Source organism: Xenopus tropicalis, chromosome 2, assembly GCF_000004195.4.
Source record: "Xenopus tropicalis strain Nigerian chromosome 2, UCB_Xtro_10.0, whole genome shotgun sequence".
In the NCBI taxonomy this organism is placed as follows: Eukaryota; Metazoa; Chordata; class Amphibia; order Anura; family Pipidae; genus Xenopus; species Xenopus tropicalis.
This window is the reverse complement of record NC_030678.2, coordinates 168956890-168982520: the sequence shown is the minus strand read 5'-3', so window position 1 is coordinate 168982520 and position 25631 is coordinate 168956890. Positions and strand designations below refer to the sequence as shown.

The following is a 25631-nucleotide window of genomic DNA, read 5'->3' as shown; positions in this document are numbered from 1 at the left end:
AACCAGTATAGAAGGGCACGGATTTCTTCCTCCGAGTTAAGCAATAAAGTTCATACAACACAATCTATGTACTTTTTTTTCCCTAAAAGAAGCCCCAGAAAAGAGCATCTGAATCCACAGCCTAACATACATACTGTATATACTCGAGTATAAGCCTAGTTTTTCAGCACCCAAATTGTGCTGAAAAAGTCACCCTCGGCTTATACTCGAGTCGGGTGCCATGGGTCCCTCCAGACTAGCACCCTCTGTCCTTTGTGTGCAAATTAGGCCAATTAGGCCACCTGCAACCAGACCCTCCAGTGCCCTGGCCCACGCAATACTTATTCCCCCTTACGTATCCTCCGGGACTGGGTCTGCTGCCAATTTGCCAATGTGCAATGAGCGTGGGGTAGCACTCATATTGTTTTTGTTGACCCTCTTCTCCACTTACAGAGTTAGTTTTCTTAGGTAAAATGAGGTACCTCGGCTTATACTCGGATCGGCTTATACTCGAGTATATACGGTATATATAGGCAGTGGATTCAGTTGCTGAGTTGTTTTCCCTAGGGTTTCTTTTAGGGACCAAATTCACTGGCCCAGAGCACTGAGCTCTAACACCCCACTGTATCATTCAGCCCCAGAAATAAACGAACATTGAATTTAACATGAAGACAATGGGAATACAAGGCCACTCTGAGTTTCACTCGCACTCAGGCACCATGGCGCCTCAGTCTCCCACTTCCCATAACTTAACCCTGACATTTTAAAAACCCGGGAACAGTCCTGAATTTTACCAAAGTGCCCCAAATTCACAGTGTTGAGGGCGTGATCAGGGAGAAGGTTAATGAAGATCGATATCTGCCCCTATACATATATACTGTATATGTTACTTGGAATGAATACAGCAGATAATGATGCTTATTTATAAACACTGGGTAAATTTGCACGTGTGCAGTGCAGTGCAGTAACCCATAGCAACCAATCAGTGACTACATTTTTCCAGTAAGCTGCTGGTATAACAATGAAAGCAGACTTCTGGTTGGTTGCCATGGGTGCAAATTTGCCCAGTGTTTATAAATGTCCTCCAGTGTGTACTGTTCCTAATGCTGACGTTGTGCTTAATGGAGAAAGAAGAAACTGATTGGTTTCTATACTCAGCAATGCCTTTAACCCCTACAAATAACAAAACAAAATAAAGGTATTCAGTCTAAAATTACAATTAATTGATTAGAGGTTCAAAATATATTCCAGTCTGGTCACTGTAGCCCTTTATGCAGTTAGTATCCCTGACAAATCTTTCTTCAGTGCATTGTTACTAAGCGGCTGAAAAGCAATATATATACATATATATCCTAACGTGGGGCTGCTGTATGTACAGCTGAACACACCAGTTGTAGGCTGATCATTACTGATCCACAGATACCCTTGTGCAGTACCAGTCCCACTCATTGAGACGATACAGAGCAACCAGAGACCTAAAAAACAAGCCCGTGGAAAGACCCTGAACCCCCTCCTGCTGGTCCCAAACTCCCCGAGGAGCCATCATCATCGCTGTCCTTGTCATAGTCTTGCCACCAGAGGGGAGACTTCAGGAGGGGGGAGATGTAGGCACTTCGGTTCCGAGCTTCCTTTTCTTGCTCCTGCAATGACACGAGGCATGAAAATAAGTAAAGGCCACATCTACAATAACAAGTCCATAGTAGAAAGGAACTTTGCCCGACGCATAGGTCACCCAAAACCCCACCAACATTTCTGTAAGCCTGCCCCATATTGGGACTGTCCCACCCAAAAGCTGCCCATACATTGGTTTAAGAAATGCTTGATGACTTCACCCCTCCAGCCAATATCTGGCTGAAAATTGGTTCATGCAGCCCTCTCATTAATAAGCCCCAATTATAATCTGATTGTCAGCCCAGTGGCCGAATGATTGGATCATCCCAATTTGACCAATCTCAGTGTTTGCCAAATAAGCTGATCTCACCATGTATGGCCAGCCTAATTCAGTACCGCTTGAGGAAGTATGTGGAGAAAAAATATCAATACTGAAGTAGACTCAGGTTGTGGTTGGCTTTCCATAGTCTAGCTTGTTTCTGGTACCCCAAGATCTATACGAAGCTTTAATAAGCCACTGCTAAGGTGCCAAGATGGACCATCACCAAAACCCACTAGAACCCTACCATGAAGGCAAATAAATGGGCATTCCGTATTGAATGTTGGCTTAACATTGCATTTATATTATTGTTTATGGTAGAATCTGGTTTTACCTGCAGATACTTGATGTTGTCTTTAGAAATTGCTTCCATTAACTCCTTGCTTAGAGAAACCTCCCCATGGGACAAGGCGACAGCAGCCTCCAGGTCTGACGATGGCCCAGCCTGCTGAGGTCTATGCTTGTAGAAAAGAACATAAGCAGTGTCTTTGGGGAAGAAAGACGTCACGTTGCTGACCGATTCGAAGGAAGAGAACGAGACTCTGGTGTCGTTGAAGAGATACCACTGAATTTCCAAGTCCAGGTGTTTATCAGGATTTAGCTTTTTAACCCCAGTACTGGGGGGTTTCCTGTTATCTTTTTCCAGGCAGTCTCTAGCATAACAATAGTAGTGTCCTGTTTCTGAGGATAACCCAGAATGCACTATAACAGAACAGAGGTCGTAGGTGACAGACTCTTTGGTAGCCTTGCATCTACTGTCCTTCCCAAAGTGAGCATCATTGAGTTCTGTGCCTGCCACCTGAATGGGTAACTTGAGAACCAAAGGAATGGACACATTGTCAAGGATCTTTCTTCGTTTCATGGCCTTCAGATCAAAGGAGAACCTCAGCAAAGTCAAAATAAGATACTGAGGACCTGTGGTCAGCTCCACAACCTTCTCAGCGTCCTGCAGCGAGACGCAGGTGTCGCATCGGTACTTGTTGTCCGCGGTCAGCATCTCTGGGCACAAGAAATGGTTGATTAAATCGGACAAAGACAGGGAACCCCTCTGACCTCCAGTCCCTTCTTTCAATGTCGCAGAAAGAAGGTTCTTGTTTCTAACGATAGAACAGTTATTCTCGTCTTGGCTTTCCAGTCTGGAGATGAAAGGATCTGCCTTGTCTACGTTTCTACTGAATTCTGAAGTCTCTCCGGGAGGAGGGTCATTGGTTCTCCACTGCCGTCTGACTGTCTCTGGAGAATTGGTGACTTGAGGTTCCTGGACTTTGCATGTCAAGTCTGATTTCTGTGGCCCACTTTCCCCAGCTGAGAGTGGCTGTGGGAGTTGCTTTGCTGCCTCATTGGTGGGGGGGAAAGCAAGTGACAAGTCTGTAAAGACTTCTTCCCTAGAAGAAACACTGTGACATTTCAGGCAACGGATTTTCGTTGTGATTCTTCCACCAAACATCTGCTCAAGCAATGTTCTGTGACTGGCCATCGTCTTCTTCACACCGGAGCTACTGTTGGTTTGCGCCAGGGCTTGGGAGATCCTCTTCCCTGTTTTTTCCTCTTCATGGAGCCTTTGAAGCAAGTGGAAAACATAGGTTAGAACAGGGGTCCCCTACCTTTCTTACTCGTGAGCCACAGTCAAATGTAAAAAGACTTGGGGAGCAACACAAGCACCATAAAAGTTCATGGAGGAGCCAAATAAGGGCTGTGATTGGCTATTAGGCAGCCTCTATGCACCCTATCAGCTTACAGGGGCTTTATTTGGTAGGAAATCTTGTTTTTATTCAACCAAAACTTGCCCCCAAGTCAGGAATTCAAAAATAACTCCCTGGTTTGGGGGCACTGAGAGCAACACCCAAGGGGTTGGGGAGCAACATGTTACCCTGAGCCACTGGTTGGGGATCACTGGGTTAGAATTTAACAGGTGGTTTTGTATTCCCTTTGGTCTAGTCTAGCTCCGCCTTTCTTTCCCTTGGCACAACATGTATCAAAAATCATTACAGGAACAAAACTGTGACTCATTACGACTAATCACGTGACTTTTCCTGCAGTTGGTCATTCTTTACCAGGGTGGTTGCAAAATTGCAGAAAAAAACTCACTTTCAACTCACTTCTTATGCTAAAGATACACTTTCCATTGACTTCTGTGGCATCTTGACAGGTTTTAGGTTTTAATTTTTTATGTTTGACAGGGTGTTTTTTTGGATAAATGACAATTTCATGGACAATTTGAAGCTAATATGTGGCAAAATCGTGGCCGGGAATTACTGTAATTCTGAATTATTATCGGCCGCAAAGAGTTGAACTGGACCAATTATACAGCATGCAGTTGGTCACTTTGTGTTAGTGATACACTTGTGCCGGCCAATGCTGGAGAGGTTTATAAGGGACAGTTAGGGGGTATATATATTATAGTGTGTAAATCAGCATCATTAGTGATGTTGGCCATAGCAACCAATCAGATCTTTGCTTTTGTTTTCTAATTCATAGCTGTTAAATTCTAATTGCTGATTGGTTGCTATAGGCACACTGTAATAAATACGCCCCTTAGTAACAGTGGAAAAGGTTATCCTGGCCAAGTATCCTATAGCAACCAATCTGATGTTTTCTTTCATTACTGTAAGAATAATGACACATGGGTTACAATGCCAGGAATCACTAAAAAATGCTGTAGGCAGCTACTGCATTGCGGGGAAAGGGTATTTCCAGGCATTTTGTTGCCCATGGGGACCACAATTTTTTTAAATGGTACCTGTTAACCATTAATTGGTTGCTATGGGTATCTGGGCTCAACTCAGTTGCTGAAGGGGATAATGAGGCTTTTAGAATTTCAGCTGTACTAAATGGATCGTGTTCTCATGGGTAACCACGGCCCACTAGGCTCATATCCCATAATGCAACATGCAGAATTCTCTTAGGCAGTGATCCCCAACCAGTAGCTCAGGAGCAACATGTTGGTCACTACCCCCTGTTGCAACGTGTTGCTCCCAGTGGCCCCAAAGTAGGTGCCATTTTTACATTTCTGGCTTGGAGACAAGTTTTGGAAGCCCAGAGACACAGTTCTACCCCAAGCAGAGCCTCCTGCAGGCCAGCAGTCACATGGGGCTACCAAATAGCCAATCACAGCCCTTATTTGGCATCTCCAAAGAACTTTTTTCCTGCTTGTGTGGCTCACCAATACTTTTTACATCTGAGTGTGGCTAACGTGTAAAAATAGGTTGGGGATCCCTGCTGTTATGTGGTGCAATGTGCAGGATGCCTACCGGTCTAGAAGGTACTTTAGATACTCAGAACAATCCTGCTGAACACCCGGTGTAAACCAAGGAGGCAAGAAGGATGCCAGGAAATTCGCCGGTGAGATAGCTGGGCGCTGTTGAACAGAAAGCAAAGGCTTATTATAGGCATTGGCTGCACAATATCTACCCACTGTGATACCCAGCTTTACACGCTAGCTTTGAAACATGGCTTATTATACTATTATATTTAAAATGTACAGTTGGCTGAAAATGAATTTTCAGAGAAAGGAAAAGTCTTGTGATAGTGCTCAGCTTAGATGACTCTTTCCTGCTCACTAAAGGTGGCCATACACGGGGCGATTGTAGCTGCCGATATGGGTCCCTTGGACCGATTCAGCAGCTTATCGGCCCGTGTAGGGGAAGCAACCACGGGCCTGCCCGACCGATATCTGGCCTGAAATCGGCCAGATATCGATCGGGCAGGTTAAAAGATTTAGTCGGATCAGGGACTGCATCGGCTCGTTGATGCAGTCCCCAAACTGACTGCCCCATTGCCACCGTTATAATTCGATCATTTGGCCCCATGGCCAATCAAATTAGCCTACATTTGCTCATCATCGCCCACCCGTAGATGGGGATATTGGGAAAAGATCTGCTCATTTGATCTTAACGTGTATGGCCACCTTAACTTCATTTTCTCTTCTGAGGAAATTAATTGTTACAGTTGGTCGAAAGACCAGCTGGTGGCGCAGTTGTTTCAATTTCATTATATTACAGTTAAAAAAACAGCTAGTATCTAGAAAACTACAAAAAAGGAATGTAAACAGCAAAGATGCTTAGAAGGGGGCTCAGAAAATTTTTACATTCATTTGTTTTGAGGGATGACACCTAGAAAGATGGAACAGAGCAGAATAACGGTTCGAGTAACGACTCTTCACCTGACTGTGCTCCAGAAAAGCGAACAGACATTGCAGCTTCATCATCAGCGGCTGGGAATGGGTCTCCTTCAGGGAAAGCACCGCGTGCCGGAAGCTGAAATGGCAAACAGAAGCCTCAGTGGGCTAAACACCTAAAACCCAGATATGTAGCGGAGAAGCGTGCAACCTACTCAGACGCCATGAATAAGGCCTGGAGGATGCTGTTCATGTAACAGGTGTTTCCCAGGTTGAGGAGGCCAATCTTGCCGGTGTCGGATTTGGATGCCAGTCTGGGGTAGTAAGCTGCCAGCTCGTTCTTCTGTGCCGTCCAAGCGTTCTGCCCTAGGAGCACTTTTATTCGCTCCTCATTGGGGACTGGAAGTTTCTAATGAAAAAGAGAAATATAAAACAAGTGTCTCCTACAAGACATTTTACTAAGCAGTTAATACAGGCCCCATTCCTCTCAGATTTCCCAGGACTGTGCCTTTTTAATTTGCTGGCTCTCAATGTCCAGACTGCAACTACTGGTTGGCCTGTTGGAAGCACCGGTGCTGCCAGGGTGCATAGTGCATTTTTCTTTAGGCACCAACTGTTTGCAGTCACATGATGGTGCCACCACAAGATGACTGGACGCTTGTGGCTTATAAAATGTCCAGAGTGCAGGGCTGTGCTGAAATCTCTGAACTCCCAAGATCTAGTTCATACATTTCCCACTATTAATGGTTAAGCGCATACACCCAGAGGGGCAGAAGAGATTTTAAAATAACAGTACCCACGTGGCTAATTTGCAAGACTATGCAGAATACATTTAGCAGACATCATTCCAGAAGTAGCGACACCTAGTGGAGAAAGAAAGACAAGCAGCGGCTCTGTGGGCACAGAGCAGACACCTGATATGTAATAAAGGCACTAAGTTTGCCCAATAGCAGTAACCCATAGCAACCAATAAGATGTTTGTAGTTGGCCCCACCCTGTTGGGCCCTGCCACCTATCCACACCGTTCCGCCCCAGCCACTCTTGCTCTGCTGATGGCCGTGGGTTCCATTTAGCATTTATATTAACAGAATTGTAGAGAAAAACTAAGGAAATGCCACAATGTTTTTGCACTTTGCCCACAATAGTAAATGAGGCCCGTGGAGTATAAAGGTGAAATAACAGTTTGGGTTGGTTTATGGGTGGGGCTATAACAAAGGCTGCAGTTCACTCACAAATGGCTAAAATTTACAGTAAATAAATGTAATCTCAAAGATAACAGCCCATGAAATCGTCAAAATATTCACACACCTATAATAAATCTACACTGATTCTTTCCCTTGGATAGAAGCAGAAAATCCTGTTCTTGCCCTGTGTAGCCTCAAGATGTGAAAAGATCAGGGTCAACAAGTAATTAGATATGTGGCCATTTCAGCTCCCATGTGACAGAATTAATATGGCTGACTCATTCTAAATGTGTCCATATAAGGGACCCCAAGCCCCACAACTGATTAGTGTTCTGTAAAGGTATTTCCAGAATGAATAGAATCTTATTAAAATATGAAACCAAGTAAGGTTGCCCATGGCTGTAGAAGCCAGCCCCCTTACCCTTACTGCTTCCATGAAGACAAGGAAGGTTGCCCATGGCTGTAGAAGCCAGCTCCCTTACCCTTACTGCTTCCATGAAGACAAGGAAGGTTGCCCATAGCTGTAGAAGCCAGACCCTTACCCTTACTGCTTCCATGAAGACAAGGAAGGTTGCCCATGGCTGTAAAAGCCAGACCCTTACCCTTACTGCTTCCATGAAGAAAAGGAAGTTTGCCCATAGCTGTAGAAGCCAGACCCTTACCCTTACTGCTTCCATGAAGACAAGGAAGGTTGCCCATAGCTGTAGAAGCCAGACCCTTACCCTTACTGCTTCCATGAAGACAAGGAAGGTTGCCCATGGCTGTAAAAGCCAGACCCTTACCCTTACTGCTTCCATGAAGAAAAGGAAGTTTGCCCATAGCTGTAGAAGCCAGACCCTTACCCTTACTGCTTCCATGAAGACAAGGAAGGTTGCCCATGGCTGTAGAAGCCAGCCCCCTTACCCTTACTGCTTCCATGATGGGCTCATAGAGGTCAGGGTATCCAGAGAAGCGGAAAATCATACAATGGATAAGCTCTGCGATATGCTCCAGGCAATTGGTGGCGGAGTTTGAGTTTTCATTAGAGAGATGGAGAATGAGCTGGGGGATGTGGGGGATAATCTAAAGAAAACAGAGATATGTGCCTTGTTATTGCTATTATTTTAACAGCAAAATTGGCTTTATTGTATTGGTCTATAACAGCAAATAATGACCGTGCATGGAAATCAGTCTCTTCGCCACCAGGGTTGGCCCCTAAGGCCTGTCTGGGTTACTTTAAAACCATGTTACTGGCACATTAGGAAGGTACTCATAAGGAAACTACTTGGTTGCGCCAAGAGCAATATAATCATCCATGGAGAAGCCTCAAAGTGGTGGAAAAGAAGTTGGATGAGGCTGGAAAATGCAGCACTGTATTTATAAGGGTCAGGAATGGAAATACATGTAGGTGACCCTCTCCAACCCCCTAAATTGTGCACTAAGATGGCCAATAAGTGCCAGGGAGTGAGAGTGGACACAAGGTGCAGCTGAGCCCTGTACTTTCCACCTGCCTATGGAAAGCATTAAGGACAATGTTGAGCAGAAAATGGTGAGTGAATAATCAGGTAGTGGCAGGATTTTGTGCCATTTGGCACTCTTGCACTTGTGTCGGGCATAAGTAAGCCCTAAAATCTCTATTACCCTCATACTCCACTACATGGGGGCAAAATTCTCCAAACTTGGAGAATTTCCCTGTTCCTGCTTCGTAAGATACATAATGGGCAGATCCAGGCCCAGCAGTATTTCTGTTTAGCTAATATTATCTGCCTGGGCTCTCCCTCTCGCACCCACAACCCCCCTTGCATCGCTGCTGCTAACTCCCCATTCCCCCGAGCCTGCCATTCTAGCTATTGTTTGGTCTGTCGTGCCCCAATTTCACTTATTACTGCATATCCCCTAAAACTGGACCCAAGGTACGTGTGTACCCCTAGTTCTAGCCCTGCTAATGGGCCTCTACAACCTAAAATATTCAGATCAAATTTAGGGGGCTCTTCCTGCTGAATTATGCTTAATAAAACCTAAGAGGGAGAGTGCTATTGACAGCCTTGTTGAGCTTGATATGCCCCTAATAATGCTGTGCCATGACTTCAGATCTGTTGGGTCATAGCACCTCTTGGCTCTATATAATGGGACTATAAACAGAAGAAGCCATTTTGGAGATAATAAGAAAACTTGTGGCCAGCCTGCCACTGAGAAACACAGGCAAGGCTAAACTATACGCAGAGCCAGTAATGCCTTCACTGCTTGGGAGGAAAGGCAAATAAATATAAATTCAATGCTTTATTTTTCCATTAGACAAATCCATATTGCTTTTTTACAGAACGACAGGATGGCTTTGGCAGGGGATAAAGAAGAATACAGACAGCACATAAAGACCGATAGGGAACGTCCTGTAATAGCAATATCTTTACACATTCATTTCTTAATGTTTTCACTGAGGTTTCTAACCATCTGGCTGTAGGGCTGCCACCCAGCTAGTATGTCACCAGTCTAGCCGGTAAAATACCATCCAGGGCCAGTACTACAAATTTAGTAGCCAATAAATTTGTAGTCCCTAATGTTCTACCTCTGGTCCAAGCCAGTTCCCCCCCACACTCCGCCTCCGTCCCGCCCCCAACTTTCCCGCCTATTACCTCTTCCACCCTGCAGCTCCCTCTAGTTTTTCCAAGCCTCACATCATCGGCCAGTAAGGGTGAAAAGGTGGCAACCCTATCTGGCTGTGTATATACGCAGGAGATAGCCCAGTCCTTACCAGATGGAAAGCTTCAGGCGAGTGCTGGAAACTCAGTAACATGTATCTGAGCACAGAAAGAGCTCCGTCCCGCAGCACAGGGTACACAAGCTTAGAAAACACCTAGAACAATCAGAATAGTGAATGTAACCCCAGGCAGAGAGCCCAGCAAGGCAAATAATTACACATCTTATAGCACATTGCTTTTATCCTAGCCTACAGGCACCCACGCTGGGTAGGGGAACTCTCCATTTACCCATTTGATAAAATTCCTAAATTAGGCAATAGTAATAGTAATAATTAATTAAAACTAAACTAATTATGGAGTTGCAAATCTGCATCCCAAAAATAATTTGGGTCCCCTGGGATAAAGGTTAATCAACTCTCTTAGGGTAATTAGTTATATTAAATACAGGTATGGGATCTCTTAGCCAGAAACCCAATATCCAAAAAGCTCTAAATTACAGGAAGGCCATGTCCCACAGAGTCCATATTAAGCAAATCATTTAATTTTTTTGATTATTTTGTTTTTCTCTGTACAGGTATGGGACATGCTATCAAGAATGCTCGGGACCTGGGGTTTTCCAGATAAGGGATCTTTCTGTAATCTAGATCTCCATACCTTAAGTCTGCTAAAAATCATTTAAACATTAAATAAACCCAATAAGATTTTTTTTTCACCTCCAATAAAGATTTACTCCATCTTAGTTGGGATCAAGTACAGGTACTTGATCATTTAACCATGAAATAAACCCAATAGGGCTGTTCTGCCCCCAATAAGGGGTAATTATATCTTAGTTGGGATCAAGTACAGGTACTGTTTTATTATTACAGAGAAAAGGGAATAATTTAACCATTAAATAAACCCAATAGGGCTGTTCTGCCCCCAATAAGGGGTAATTATATCTTAGTTGGAATCAAGTACAGGTACTGTTTTATTATTACAGAGAAAAGGGAATCATTTAACCATTAAATAAACCCAATAGGACTGTTCTGCCCCCAATAAGGGGTAATTATATCTTAGTTGGAATCAAGTACAGGTACTGTTTTATTATTACAGAGAAAAGGGAATCATTTAACCATTAAATAAACCCAAAAGGACTGTTCTGCCCCCAATAAGGGGTAATTATATCTTAGTTGGGATCAAGTACAGGTACTGTTTTATTATTACAGAGAAAAGGGAATCATTTAACCATTAAATAAACCCAATAGGACTGTTCTGCCCTCAATAAGGGGTAATTATATCTTAGTTGGGATCAAGTACAGGTACTGTTTTATTATTACAGAGAAAAGGGAATCATTTAACCATGAAATAAACCCAATAGGACTGTTCTGCCCCAATAAGGGGTAATTATATCTTAGTTGGGATCAAGTACAGGTACTGTTTTATTATTACAGAGAAAAGGGAATCATTTAACCATGAAATAAACCCAATAGGGCTGTTCTGCCCCCAATAAGGGGTAATTATATCTTAGTTAGGATCAAGTACAGGTACTGTTTTATTATTACAGAGAAAAGGGAATCATTTAACCATGAAATAAACCCAATAGGGCTGTTCTGCCCCCAATAAGGGGTAATAATATCTTAGTTGGGATCAAGTACAGATACTGTTTTATTATTACAGAGAAAAGGGAATCATTTAACCATTAAATAACCCCAATAGGGCTGTTCTGCCCCAATAAGGGGTAATTATATCTTAGTTGGGATCAAGTACAGATACTGTTTTATTATTACAGAGAAAAGGGAATCATTTAACCATGAAATAAACCCAATAGGGCTGTTCTGCCCCCAATAAGGGGTAATAATATCTTAGTTGGGATCAAGTACAGGTACTGTTTTATTATTACAGAGAAATAAATATTATAACGTAAATTATTTTATTAAAATGGACTCTATGGGAGATGACCTTCCCATAATTCAGAGCTTTCTGGATAACAGATCCCATACCTGTAATAATAAAACAGTCACTTGTATCTAAGCTGTATGAATCCATATTGGTGGGGAAACAATCCTATTGGGTTTATTTCAGGTTTAAATGGTTTTTAGTAGACTTAAGGTATGGAGATCCAAATTACAGAAAATGATCTGGAAACTCCTAGATCCCAAGCCTTTCAGGTGTGCTAACCCATATTCCTATTACAAGAAAGAGGCCCATTTATTAAATGTAATTCCCATGGAGTTCTTGGGTGTAAATCAGCATTTTCTTGGCTTCAGGGTGCGGTCACTGAGAGGTGTCAGGTTTTGGATTTGTGGTGGTTTAAACAATAAGCATGGCATAACTGTTCTTGGAAAATGCACCTAAGACTAGAAGTCTATGTGGCTGTTTTAATTTATTATTATTATTTTGCTGTGGCCACCTGTACATTGGTCTAAAAGGGTCTATTAGACTGCCCCAGGGTGCAGAAGTGGTGATGGATGGGAAACTACTCTCGATACAAGTTTCCACCCAAACTAAGATGGCGGCAGGGCTTCAGGGAGTAAACAGGCCAGCAGCTTTTGGCCAACAGTTTGGAGATCCTTCATCTATATACCGTATATACTCGAGTATAAGCCGAGTTTTTCAGCACGAAAAATGTGCTGAAAAACTCAGCCTCGGCTTATACTCGAGTGTACACCGCTTCCCATACTTCTCACAGTACTGCTCCGTCTTCTCTCTCGGCTGGCAGGTGTGACAGAGGACGCAGGGGGGGGGGCCGAGTCAATTCACAGGGGGAGGGGGCGCATGAATGCAGCTAGCCGCTCAGCAAAGAGAAGACACAAGAAAGAATATGGAAAGAATCATACCTTAATAGTTTTCATAGAATCATCCGAGAACTGAACTCCACTTAACTGAATCATCCGAGAACTGAACTCCACTTAACTGAATCATCCGTGAACTGAACGCCACTAACGCACGAATAATCCCAGTACCGCCAGGAAGCCTGTCTGTTATAGTGAACATAATCATCCCAGCGCACATTCGTTGCGCTCTGACTGTGCGCGAATCATCCCAGTACCGCTCTGACATTGCTGACATTCGCACACGGGAGAGGGGAGGGTGCGCGAATGTCAGAGCGGTACTGGGATGATTCGCGCACAGTCAGAGCGCAACGAATGTGCGCTGGGATGATTATGTTCACTATAACAGACAGGCTTCCTGGCGGTACTGGGATTATTCGTGCGTTAGTGGCGTTCAGTTCACGGATGATTCGTATGATTCAGTTAAGTGGAGTTCAGTTCTCGGATGATTCTACGAAAACTATTCACGTATGGTTCTTTCCATACGTGTCTTCTCTTTGCTGAGCGGCTAGCTGCATTCATGCGCCCCTCCCCCTGTGTCCTTCGTCACACCTGCCAGCCGAGAGAGAAGACACAGCAAGGAGCGGTATGTCAGCAGTGTCAGCCTGTGTTGCTATTAATTCTACCATAAGAATAAGAAGTCTGCTAACACTTCTAATTGCCACTTTATCCATTAAAGAATGCAGCCCTAAAAACATATCAATGTGTAGCACACTTCATCCCATGTCAGTTTGTAGTATTAGCCAACAGTGCTTAATATCACAAGTGGGATTGCACAGGCCGGAGATATGGGAAGTTTATGCCGACCATTGTTGCATATCACTTTTAATTGAACTACTACTGGGAGCAGTATGGGGAGCTGAGAGAAAGGATGTAGAGACGGAAGGCAGACTGAAGGGAGGCCAAATTGGCATTCATTGTGTTATGGCATCAGTGGCTGTGCCCATAACATCCTTTGTAAGCATAAATGGTTTTATGATGCACACTTCATCCCATGGCACAACAGTCATTTGGATAATCAATTAACAACCTCAGCCATTAAGGGATTCCTGGAAACTGCAATTTACCACAGCACAACAATTTCAAGTTTGATCAATATATATTTATGTTCTCTCCCAGCAGTGCAGTGTAGTAAGACATTTATTTGTAAATGACATAATGAAAAAGGACAAACCTTTCCCACCCTAGGCTTATACTCGAGTCAATAAGTTTTTCCAGTTTTCTTAGGTAAAATTAGGTACCTCGGCTTATATTCGGATCGGCTTATACTCGAGTATATACGGTACTAAGAATATTTACTGATTCTTATGCAATGTATATGTCCAGTGGGCTATTACTGATATTTCTCCCCCCACACAAAACCCAGGTAACACCCTCTGCTCCAAAACCAGCCCCCCCCCCCACCCCTGTGTGGCAGAAATCACTAGTTTCTCAGTGGCACGTGTTTTAGAAAACCAAAGGGGGGAAGGCAATAAGCATCATTTCATCATTTCCAGCATACACTACTGACCTTCTGGATTTTGGAAAGGGAAACTTCAATCAATATACTAAATTTCTTCACTGCAGCCAGAGCCTTCAGTAAAGCAATTATCCACTTGTCGATATTCTTTCCCAGCGGCCACGAGACCCAATCAATCATTCTGCAAATAAAACATCATATATATAGTTATTGTTATATGTATGCTATAAACTGCCAGTAAGAAACCAGGCGGCAGGGAACACACTCCATATCTGAAGCTAAACCCACCTTGAAGTGCAAGGGGGCCCCATATTATATCCTGACCCAAAAGGTAAGAACCATTGATCTAGGTAGGCCAAGCTGCTGAAGGAAGAGTAATAACTAGTGCCCAACTGTACATTATACAGGCAGAACGGATAAGAACCCCATTACATTATGACAGAAGAGCATAGACAAATGGACTCTGAGGGTTCCAACATATACCTGCTAATGGCGGCCATTATCTGGATATCTGAGACACTGTCTGCATTGGCCAAATTCTTCACAACCCCTTCCATCAGTTCCAGGGGGATGTACTGTACCACACTGGCCAGGCAGTTGGAGGGAGCTTCGTACTCATCTGTAAAAATGAAATATACATTATATCCATGAATAAACAGTGCTTAGAAATATAATCATTGTAACTGTAGTTTAGAGATGTTATTTGTGTCACATGATTCATTAATTTCATTAATTTGAGCATTATAACAAATAATTGCATCCTAACTATAAGTAAAATGATGTTAGAATTAAATTACCCATATAACAGCACTTGTACACTCAGCCCTGTACACTCATGCCTTTAAATTATCATGGAAACCCTCAATGACTTCTTACATCTGTATTATTGAATATACTGTGTTCATTATTTCCTATATAATGTACCCCCTACTGTAAATGATAAGGATATTAGCAGTCACTGAGGGGTTCTGTGCCCATATAAAGGCACAAGGCTGCAGGCTGAGTTATACAGGGAACTCTGAGTATCACTCATGTATTATAAGGGATAATGTACCCCCTACTGTAAATGATAAGGATATTAGCAGTCACTGAGGGGTTCTGTGCCCATATAAAGGCACAAGGCTGCAGGCTGAGTTATACAGGGAACTCTGAGTATCACTCATGTATTATAAGGGATAATGTACCCCCTACTGTAAATGATAAGGATATTAGCAGTCACTGAGGGGTTCTGTGCCCATATAAAGGCACAAGGCTGCAGGCTGAGTTATACAGGGAACTCTGAGTATCACTCATGTATTATAAGGGATAATGTACCCCCTACTGTAAATGATAAGGATATTAGCAGTCACTGAGGGGTTCTGTGCCCATATAAAGGCACAAGGCTGCAGGCTGAGTTATACAGGGAACTCTGAGTATCACTCATGTATTATAAGGGATAATGTACCCCCTACTGTAAATGATAAGGATATTAGCAGTCACTGAGGGGTTCTGTGCCCATATAAAGGCACAAGGCTGCAGGCTGAGTTATACAGGGAACTCTGAGTATCACTCATGTATTATAAGGGATAATGTACCCCCTACTGTAAATGATAAGGATATTAGAAGTCACTGAGGGGTTCTGTGCCCATATAAAGGCACAAGGCTGCAGGCTGAGTTATACAGGGAACTCTGAGTATCACTCATGTATTATAAGGGATAATGTACCCCCTACTGTAAATGATAAGGATATTAGCAGTCACTGAGGGGTTCTGTGCCCATATAAAGGCACAAGGCTGCAGGCTGAGTTATACAGGGAACTCTGAGTATCACTCATGTATTATAAGGATAATGTACCCCCTACTGTAAATGATAAGGATATTAGCAGTCACTGAGGGGTTCTGTGCCCATATAAAGGCACAAGGCTGCAGGCTGAGTTATACAGGGAACTCTGAGTATCACTCATGTATTATAAGGATAATGTACCCCCTACTGTAAATGATAAGGATATTAGCAGTCACGGAGGGGTTCTGTGCCCATATAAAGGCACAAGGCTGCAGGCTGAGTTATACAGGGAACTCTGAGTATCACTCATGTATTATAAGGGATAATGTACCCCCTACTGTAAATGATAAGGATATTAGAAGTCACTGAGGGGTTCTGTGCCCATATAAAGGCACAAGGCTGCAGGCTGAGTTATACAGGGAACTCTGAGTATCACTCATGTATTATAAGGATAATGTACCCCCTACTGTAAATGATAAGGATATTAGCAGTCACTGAGGGGTTCTGTGCCCATATAAAGGCACAAGGCTGCAGGCTGAGTTATACAGGGAACTCTGAGTATCACTCATGTATTATAAGGGATAATGTACCCCCTACTGTAAATGATAAGGATATTAGCAGTCACTGAGGGGTTCTGTGCCCATATAAAGGCACAAGGCTGCAGGCTGAGTTATACAGGGAACTCTGAGTATCACTCATGTATTATAAGGGATAATGTACCCCCTACTGTAAATGATAAGGATATTAGAAGTCACTGAGGGGTTCTGTGCCCATATAAAGGCACAAGGCTGCAGGCTGAGTTATACAGGGAACTCTGAGTATCACTCATGTATTATAAGGGATAATGTACCCCCTACTGTAAATGATAAGGATATTAGCAGTCACTGAGGGGTTCTGTGCCCATATAAAGGCACAAGGCTGCAGGCTGAGTTATACAGGGAACTCTGAGTATCACTCATGTATTATAAGGATAATGTACCCCCTACTGTAAATGATAAGGATATTAGCAGTCACTGAGGGGTTCTGTGCCCATATAAAGGCACAAGGCTGCAGGCTGAGTTATACAGGGAACTCTGAGTATCACTCATGTATTATAAGGGATAATGTACCCCCTACTGTAAATGATAAGGATATTAGCAGTCACTGAGGGGTTCTGTGCCCATATAAAGGCACAAGGCTGCAGGCTGAGTTATACAGGGAACTCTGAGTATCACTCATGTATTATAAGGGATAATGTACCCCCTACTGTAAATGATAAGGATATTAGCAGTCACTGAGGGGTTCTGTGCCCATATAAAGGCACAAGGCTGCAGGCTGAGTTATACAGGGAACTCTGAGTATCACTCATGTATTATAAGGAATAATGTACCCCCTACTGTAAATGATAAGGATATTAGCAGTCACTGAGGGATTCTGTGCCCATATAAAGGCACAAGGCTGCAGGCTGAGTTATACAGGGAACTCTGAGTATCACTCATGTATTATAAGGGATAATGTACCCCCTACTGTAAATGATAAGGATATTAGCAGTCACTGAGGGGTTCTGTGCCCATATAAAGGCACAAGGCTGCAGGCTGAGTTATACAGGGAACTCTGAGTATCACTCATGTATTATAAGGGATAATGTACCCCCTACTGTAAATGATAAGGATATTAGCAGTCACTGAGGGGTTCTGTGCCCATATAAAGGCACAAGGCTGCAGGCTGAGTTATACAGGGAACTCTGAGTATCACTCATGTATTATAAGGGATAATGTACCCCCTACTGTAAATGATAAGGATATTAGCAGTCACTGAGGGGTTCTGTGCCCATATAAAGGCACAAGGCTGCAGGCTGAGTTATACAGGGAACTCTGAGTATCACTCATGTATTATAAGGGATAATGTACCCCCTACTGTAAATGATAAGGATATTAGAAGTCACTGAGGGGTTCTGTGCCCATATAAAGGCACAAGGCTGCAGGCTGAGTTATACAGGGAACTCTGAGTATCACTCATGTATTATAAGGGATAATGTACCCCCTACTGTAAATGATAAGGATATTAGCAGTCACTGAGGGGTTCTGTGCCCATATAAAGGCACAAGGCTGCAGGCTGAGTTATACAGGGAACTCTGAGTATCACTCATGTATTATAAGGATAATGTACCCCCTACTGTAAATGATAAGGATATTAGCAGTCACTGAGGGGTTCTGTGCCCATATAAAGGCACAAGGCTGCAGGCTGAGTTATACAGGGAACTCTGAGTATCACTCATGTATTATAAGGATAATGTACCCCCTACTGTAAATGATAAGGATATTAGCAGTCACGGAGGGGTTCTGTGCCCATATAAAGGCACAAGGCTGCAGGCTGAGTTATACAGGGAACTCTGAGTATCACTCATGTATTATAAGGGATAATGTACCCCCTACTGTAAATGATAAGGATATTAGAAGTCACTGAGGGGTTCTGTGCCCATATAAAGGCACAAGGCTGCAGGCTGAGTTATACAGGGAACTCTGAGTATCACTCATGTATTATAAGGATAATGTACCCCCTACTGTAAATGATAAGGATATTAGCAGTCACTGAGGGGTTCTGTGCCCATATAAAGGCACAAGGCTGCAGGCTGAGTTATACAGGGAACTCTGAGTATCACTCATGTATTATAAGGGATAATGTACCCCCTACTGTAAATGATAAGGATATTAGCAGTCACGGAGGGGTTCTGTGCCCATATAAAGGCACAAGGCTGCAGGCTGAGTTATACAGGGAACTCTGAGTATCACTCATGTATTATAAGGATAATGTACCCCCTACTGTAAATGATAAGGATATTAGCAGTCACTGAGGGGTTCTGTGCCCATATAAAGGCACAAGGCTGCAGGCTGAGTTATACAGGGAACTCTGAGTATCACTCATGTATTATAAGGGATAATGTACCCCCTACTGTAAATGATAAGGATATTAGCAGTCACTGAGGGGTTCTGTGCCCATATAAAGGCACAAGGCTGCAGGCTGAGTTATACAGGGAACTCTGAGTATCACTCATGTATTATAAGGGATAATGTACCCCCTACTGTAAATTATAAGGATATTAGCAGTCACTGAGGGGTTCTGTGCCCATATAAAGGCACAAGGCTGCAGGCTGAGTTATACAGGGAACTCTGAGTATCACTCATGTATTATAAGGGATAATGTACCCCCTACTGTAAATGATAAGGATATTAGAAGTCACTGAGGGGTTCTGTGCCCATATAAAGGCACAAGGCTGCAGGCTGAGTTATACAGGGAACTCTGAGTATCACTCATGTATTATAAGGGATAATGTACCCCCTACTGTAAATGATAAGGATATTAGCAGTCACTGAGGGGTTCTGTGCCCATATAAAGGCACAAGGCTGCAGGCTGAGTTATACAGGGAACTCTGAGTATCACTCATGTATTATAAGGATAATGTACCCCCTACTGTAAATGATAAGGATATTAGCAGTCACTGAGGGGTTCTGTGCCCATATAAAGGCACAAGGCTGCAGGCTGAGTTATACAGGGAACTCTGAGTATCATTAATGTATTATAAGGGATAATGTACCCCCTACTGTAAATGATAAGGATATTAGCAGTCACTGAGGGGTTCTGTGCCCATATAAAGGCACAAGGCTGCAGGCTGAGTTATACAGGGAACTCTGAGTATCATTAATGTATTATAAGGATAATGTACCCCCTACTGTAAATGATAAGGATATTAGCAGTCACTGAGGGGTTCTGTGCCCATATAAAGGCACAAGGCTGCAGGCTGAGTTATACAGGGAACTCTGAGTATCACTCATGTATTATAAGGATAATGTACCCCCTACTGTAAATGATAAGGATATTAGCAGTCACGGAGGGGTTCTGTGCCCATATAAAGGCACAAGGCTGCAGGCTGAGTTATACAGGGAACTCTGAGTATCACTCATGTATTATAAGGGATAATGTACCCCCTACTGTAAATGATAAGGATATTAGAAGTCACTGAGGGGTTCTGTGCCCATATAAAGGCACAAGGCTGCAGGCTGAGTTATACAGGGAACTCTGAGTATCACTCATGTATTATAAGGATAATGTACCCCCTACTGTAAATGATAAGGATATTAGCAGTCACTGAGGGGTTCTGTGCCCATATAAAGGCACAAGGCTGCAGGCTGAGTTATACAGGGAACTCTGAGTATCACTCATGTATTATAAGGGATAATGTACCCCCTACTGTAAATGATAAGGATATTAGCAGTCACTGAGGGGTTCTGTGCCCATATAAAGGCACAAGGCTGCAGGCTGAATTATACAGGGAACTCTGAGTATCACTCATGTATTATAAGGGATAATGTACCCCCTACTGTAAATGATAAGGATATTAGCAGTCACGGAGGGGTTCTGTGCCCATATAAAGGCACAAGGCTGCAGGCTGAGTTATACAGGGAACTCTGAGTATCACTCATGTATTATAAGGATAATGTACCCCCTACTGTAAATGATAAGGATATTAGCAGTCACTGAGGGGTTCTGTGCCCATATAAAGGCACAAGGCTGCAGGCTGAGTTATACAGGGAACTCTGAGTATCACTCATGTATTATAAGGATAATGTACCCCCTACTGTAAATGATAAGGATATTAGCAGTCACTGAGGGGTTCTGTGCCCATATAAAGGCACAAGGCTGCAGGCTGAGTTATACAGGGAACTCTGAGTATCACTCATGTATTATAAGGGATAATGTACCCCCTACTGTAAATGATAAGGATATTAGCAGTCACTGAGGGGTTCTGTGCCCATATAAAGGCACAAGGCTGCAGGCTGAGTTATACAGGGAACTCTGAGTATCACTCATGTATTATAAGGGATAATGTGCCCCCTACTGTAAATGATAAGGATATTATAAGACACTAATGTATTATAAGGGATAATGTACCCCCTACTGTAACTTGCTACTTTGCTTAATACATTTCTTTACCTGTTGAAGATATGATGGCAAAAAGCTCTTTTAGGCATGGAAGCACTAAGGAGGTCTGAAAGCTCCAGATTTTTTGCAGCAGGCCGCAGACCCTGTTGACCTGATCCAGAAACTGCACTATGTATTCCTCTGCTTGAGATGAACAATGGAACTGCCCGATAGAACGGATCAGCTGCTGGCAGAACAGCACTTGGTGTTTCCCAGCCGGGATGCATTGTGGGTAGGATACTAAGAGGTTGCTGATCCGAACACAGAGCTTCAGTCCGGGCCTTTCACAGACCATACGAAGAACTTCTATCCTGAGTAACCTGAAGATGTCCTCAGCCGAGGGCTTGTCAGACACAAACTTGAGCCCAAGATGAACATAATCCAAAATGTGGGTGCTCCGCTTTCCCAGCACCCCGTAACCTTCCTGCAGAAGACTTAGGATAAATCTAGCGTTGAAAAATTCTTCAAACTCCTCCGGGTGGTACCTGCCATAGACTTCAAGGACTTCCCTGGCCGTTTCCCTGCTGAAATGAGACTCCCCCAAAAAGAACAGCTTGGTGGAAAGTTCCAGCATTGACCAGCACTGCTCGCTGTCCACCGGCTGCTTGGAAGCTTCAATGACCCGTCGGGCCAAGCTCTGCTTCACATGCATGGGGTAGGAAGATTGCATGACAGCCTCTAATATCTTATCCATGGTCTCCCCTAGATCCTGAAACAAAAGAGATGCAACCGGCTTCATAACGGACATTTTACTGACCAAATACTGATTATTTATAATTATTACGTATACAGCAGCCCTGGGCACCAGATAAAGATAAATGGGAGCTCCTATTGTTCAATAAAGGGGTATGAAGCCTGATTACATGTAGGGCACAATTAACATTTAGGCTCTCTAGAATTAGGGTTTTCATTATTGGCCACATTATATATATAATAAATGTGAGCCCTCGTTGGACGGGAAACTCAAACTTGCCTGAAAGATATCTGGACAACTTTTTATCAGATATCAGTGGTTCAGGCCTGCCGGTGGGCCCCATACACGGCTCAATAAGATTCTGACTTGGTCGGCAGCTTTTAGAGAGCATGTATGGGGTGGTTTGCGTTAAAGGAAAACTATACCCCCAGAATGAATACTTAACCAACAGAGAGTTTATATCATATTAAGTGGCCTATTAAAGAATCTCACCAAACTGGAATATATATATCAGTAAATATTGCCCTTTTACATCCTTTCCCTTGAGCCACCATTTAGTGATGGGCTGTGTGCTCCCTCAGAGATCAGCTGACAGGAAGTGATGCAGCTCTAACTGTAACAGGAAGTAGTGTGGGAGTAAAAGGCAGAACTCTGCCCATTCATTGGCTGATGGGGCCTAGCATGTATGTGTGCCTTGGCTTGTTTGTGTGCACTGTGAATCCTATGATCCCAGGGGGCGGATCTTAAGGTTAATTCCACTGCCCCCCAATGAATTGACTAATTAGTACATTAATTTTTTTTAACTATTTATATGAACTACTTCATACAGAGTAACATCAGCTGTTTATATTGAAAGCTATTTACTGAATTATATAAGCGTCTCCTACATGAACTTATTATTGGGCCCCAGCGCAACATCATTGGGCCCCCATGCTTACACAATTTACGTGACTTATGCAACTTACGTATGAACTCCCCTGACTCCACCCCCAATTTAATAACTGACCTATTAGCACATTGTTTTACTATTTTTATGAACTAATACTGACTAGTTATTGGGTATTTTACTGGCTTGCGGGTAAAAATGATACTTGATGCCAATGTTATTGGTTCACTTTTAAGATAAATGTTAGTATTCTATAGAAAGTCCTATTCCTAGCAACTCTGCAGTTGGTCTTAATTATTTCATTTTTATAGCTTATTAATGACTTGCCTTACTCTTTTGCCTCTTTGCAGCTTTCAACTCAGGGTCACTGACCCCATCAGCAAAAATTGCTCTGTGAGGCTACAATTTTATTGTTATTGTTACTTTTTATAACTTATTTTCCTATTCAGACCCTCTCCTGTTCATACTTCAGTCTCTCATTCAAACCACGGCCTAGTTGCTAAGGCAAATAAGACCCTAGCAACAAGCTACTGAAATGCCGAACTGGAAAGCTGCTGAACAAAAGATCAAATAACTGAAAACCACAAAAGATAAAAAATGAAGACCAATTGCAAATTGTCTTAGTATATCAATATCTACACTGTACTAAAAGTTAATATAAAGGTGAACAGCCTCTTACATAGGGCAGAAAGAGCCTGGCAGCCTGTGCACCCCTGTAGCAATACCCGAGCCCCCTGAGGGTTCCCCCTTCAATAAAGTTCTTCTCTCCCAGATAAGCTGGAAAGCTCAACGATTTGCAACTCCCTGCAAATGATTCATTACTCAACAGACCAATCATTCCCCCCCCCCCCCCCACGGCTCATCAGTTAACCAAAATAACAGCATTTGTGCCTGATTAAGCAGGAATGACACAGTGTGCAAAAAAGAACAATTATTACACCTTAGATATTGAATGTGCATACCACAGAACTTCAGCTGCTGCAAACTACATCTCCCATCATCCTCAGCAAGATAGATACTTATATCTGTGTCTGTATGTGCATCATGAGTAATGGTGGCCACTCGTATGGCGAGGTCGCCAAATGAGCGGTTCCTCCCCCGATATGGTGGGCAATATCGGGCTAATTCAATTTTTTTGGCCCTAGGGTCAAATGATGGAATTACAGTGGTGTGCATAGGCGCTGTTGGACCAAGGACCCCATCAATGAGCCGATGTGGTCCCCGGAAAACAACCTGCACATTGTTATCTGCCCAATTTTATTTAATATTTATTTATCATTCGGGGAGGGGCAGATAAGCTCTCGAATCAGTCTAAAGGACCCGAATTAGGAGCTGAAATCTGCCCTTGTGTAGGCACCGTTACACTGCCAGGGATGTGCAACGCTACAGCTTTTGTTGCATTCCTGCTCTTACCATCCCTCCAGGCTACCAGGGAGTTGCAGTAACAACAGCTAGAGGGACACAGACTGGAGACAACATTATATATCATGGCATTTTCTAACATAAAGATTACTACTCTGCATATATTTCCCTGAGCCAAATACATTGTCAACTTTTTTTTTTATAGACAGAGGCACTTGCACCTTGTATTAACAATCTGACTATACATTGCTGAACTACACTTCCCCCCCCCCCATCATACTGGTTGTGCCACTTACCTTAGGTGCCCAAGGGCATCCCCAATGCAGGCAAGGCGGGGGGGGAGGGATTCAGAGAAGCCAGCACAGGGCAGCGTCCCAGCTCGCTAGCAATCAGCCCATCACCGGATTCCAGCTCAGCAGGGACAGATAATGCAGTGCTTTCCAGAAATGATGATTGTGCTGGGCAGCTGGGATCCTGGATCAGAACACTGGCTGCGGAGATACAGGCAGCCCTCGCTCCCGCGCAGCGATCTGCAGATGAATATAGAGAATTGCGTGTCCCATGCAGAGGTGATCTAATGCCTTGCAGATTGATTTATTGGATCCTGCCCGGCTCTGAACTAGTGGTTTATAGAGATACCGGTCCCACGTTGTGATAATAAGTCACTTATCTGCAGATATAGCGGTCACAGGCAAAGACCAACTGCAGGATTACAGGTCCCCAAGCAGTTTGCAAGTATAATTGTCCCAGGCAAGTAGTACTAGTAGTACTAATCCCACACCATAGATGATCTGCAGATATATGTTATAGTGCTCTGCTCACATACTAGTGAGTAGGATCCATTTGCAGATAAGTCATACTAGTAATGCTCTTTTATACTAGTCCCAGGCAGAGATGGGCTAGTGATATGCAGACCTAATGGTCCCAGGCAGAGATGGGCTAGTGATATGCAGACCTAATGGTCCCAGGCAGAGATGGACCAGGAAGGACCAGTCCCAAGCAGGGACGAGACGATGCTTTCCAGGGAGGGACACTGCGTCTCATGGATCTGCAGAAAACTATTTTAAGGTCCAAGTTGAAAGCTTCTCCGGGTCAAAAGCCCCGCCCCCTACAGTAACATGCTTCTTTGGGGGCCGGCCCATTTTGGTCAGGGAGGCCACACACCCCTCATATTCTCTGTAATAAATGTATCATCCAGTTGGCTGCAATGTCCCATAAAAGCAATAATAAAGTCAGAAATAATTGTCTGCCTTCCATGGTATTGCATTTAGTATGTATATATATATATATATATATATATATAAAGGCACAGTGAAAATATTGGAAAGTGTGTTCTAATTACTTACTGTGCATTGTTGATTATGCAGGATGCTCAGGACCTGGCCTTTTCCAGATAAGGGGATTTTTCTGTAATTTGGATCTCCATAGCTTAAGTCTGTCCAAAATATAATTTAAATATTATTTAGACCCAACAGGATTGTTTTGCTACCAATATGGATTAATTATATCTTAGTTGGGATCAAGTACAGGTACTGTTTTATTATTACAGAGAAAAGGGAATCATTTAACCATGAAATAAACCCAATAGGGCTGTTCTGCCCCAATAAGGGGTAATTATATCTTAGTTGGGATCAAGTACAGGTACTGTTTTATTATTACAGAGAAAAGGGAATCATTTAACCATGAAATAAACCCAATAGGGCTGTTCTGCCCCCAATAAGGGGTAATTATATCTTAGTTGGGATCAAGTACAGGTACTGTTTTATTATTACAGAGAAAAGGGAATCATTTAACCATTAAATAAACCCAATA

At 43.1% G+C, this 25631-nt stretch overlaps 1 protein-coding gene across 1 annotated transcript; it reads right to left on the bottom strand.

Annotated features, from left to right (window-relative positions):
* Positions 1-973: 973 nt before the first annotated feature.
* Positions 974-25002, bottom strand: usp35 (ubiquitin specific peptidase 35). The gene is made up of 11 exons (XM_002936548.5): positions 24116-25002; positions 20890-21586; positions 14641-14776; positions 14209-14338; positions 9942-10043; positions 8114-8272; positions 6242-6435; positions 6072-6165; positions 5161-5267; positions 2244-3468; positions 974-1619 (listed from the first exon to the last, which is right to left on the bottom strand). The coding sequence occupies exons 2-11, from the start codon at positions 21569-21571 to the stop codon at positions 1455-1457; spliced, it is 2994 nt and encodes a 997-aa protein (XP_002936594.2). The 5' UTR covers positions 21572-21586; positions 24116-25002; the 3' UTR covers positions 974-1454.
* Between the last annotated feature and the right edge of the window lie 629 nt (positions 25003-25631).

What these genes read in the sequence shown, in the direction of transcription:
- usp35 (XM_002936548.5), bottom strand. Translation starts at nt 21,571, where the DNA reads ATGGATAAGATATTAGAGGCTGTCATGCAATCTTCCTACCCCATGCAT. An exon ending in CTTTTCTGGAGCACAGTCAG is followed by an intron (nt 5,268 to 6,071) that starts GTGAAGAGTCGT and finishes TCTGTTCAACAG; the next exon opens with CGCCCAGCTATCTCACCGGC. An exon ending in ACAACATCAAGTATCTGCAG is followed by an intron (nt 1,620 to 2,243) that starts GTAAAACCAGAT and finishes GTGTCATTGCAG; the next exon opens with GAGCAAGAAAAGGAAGCTCG.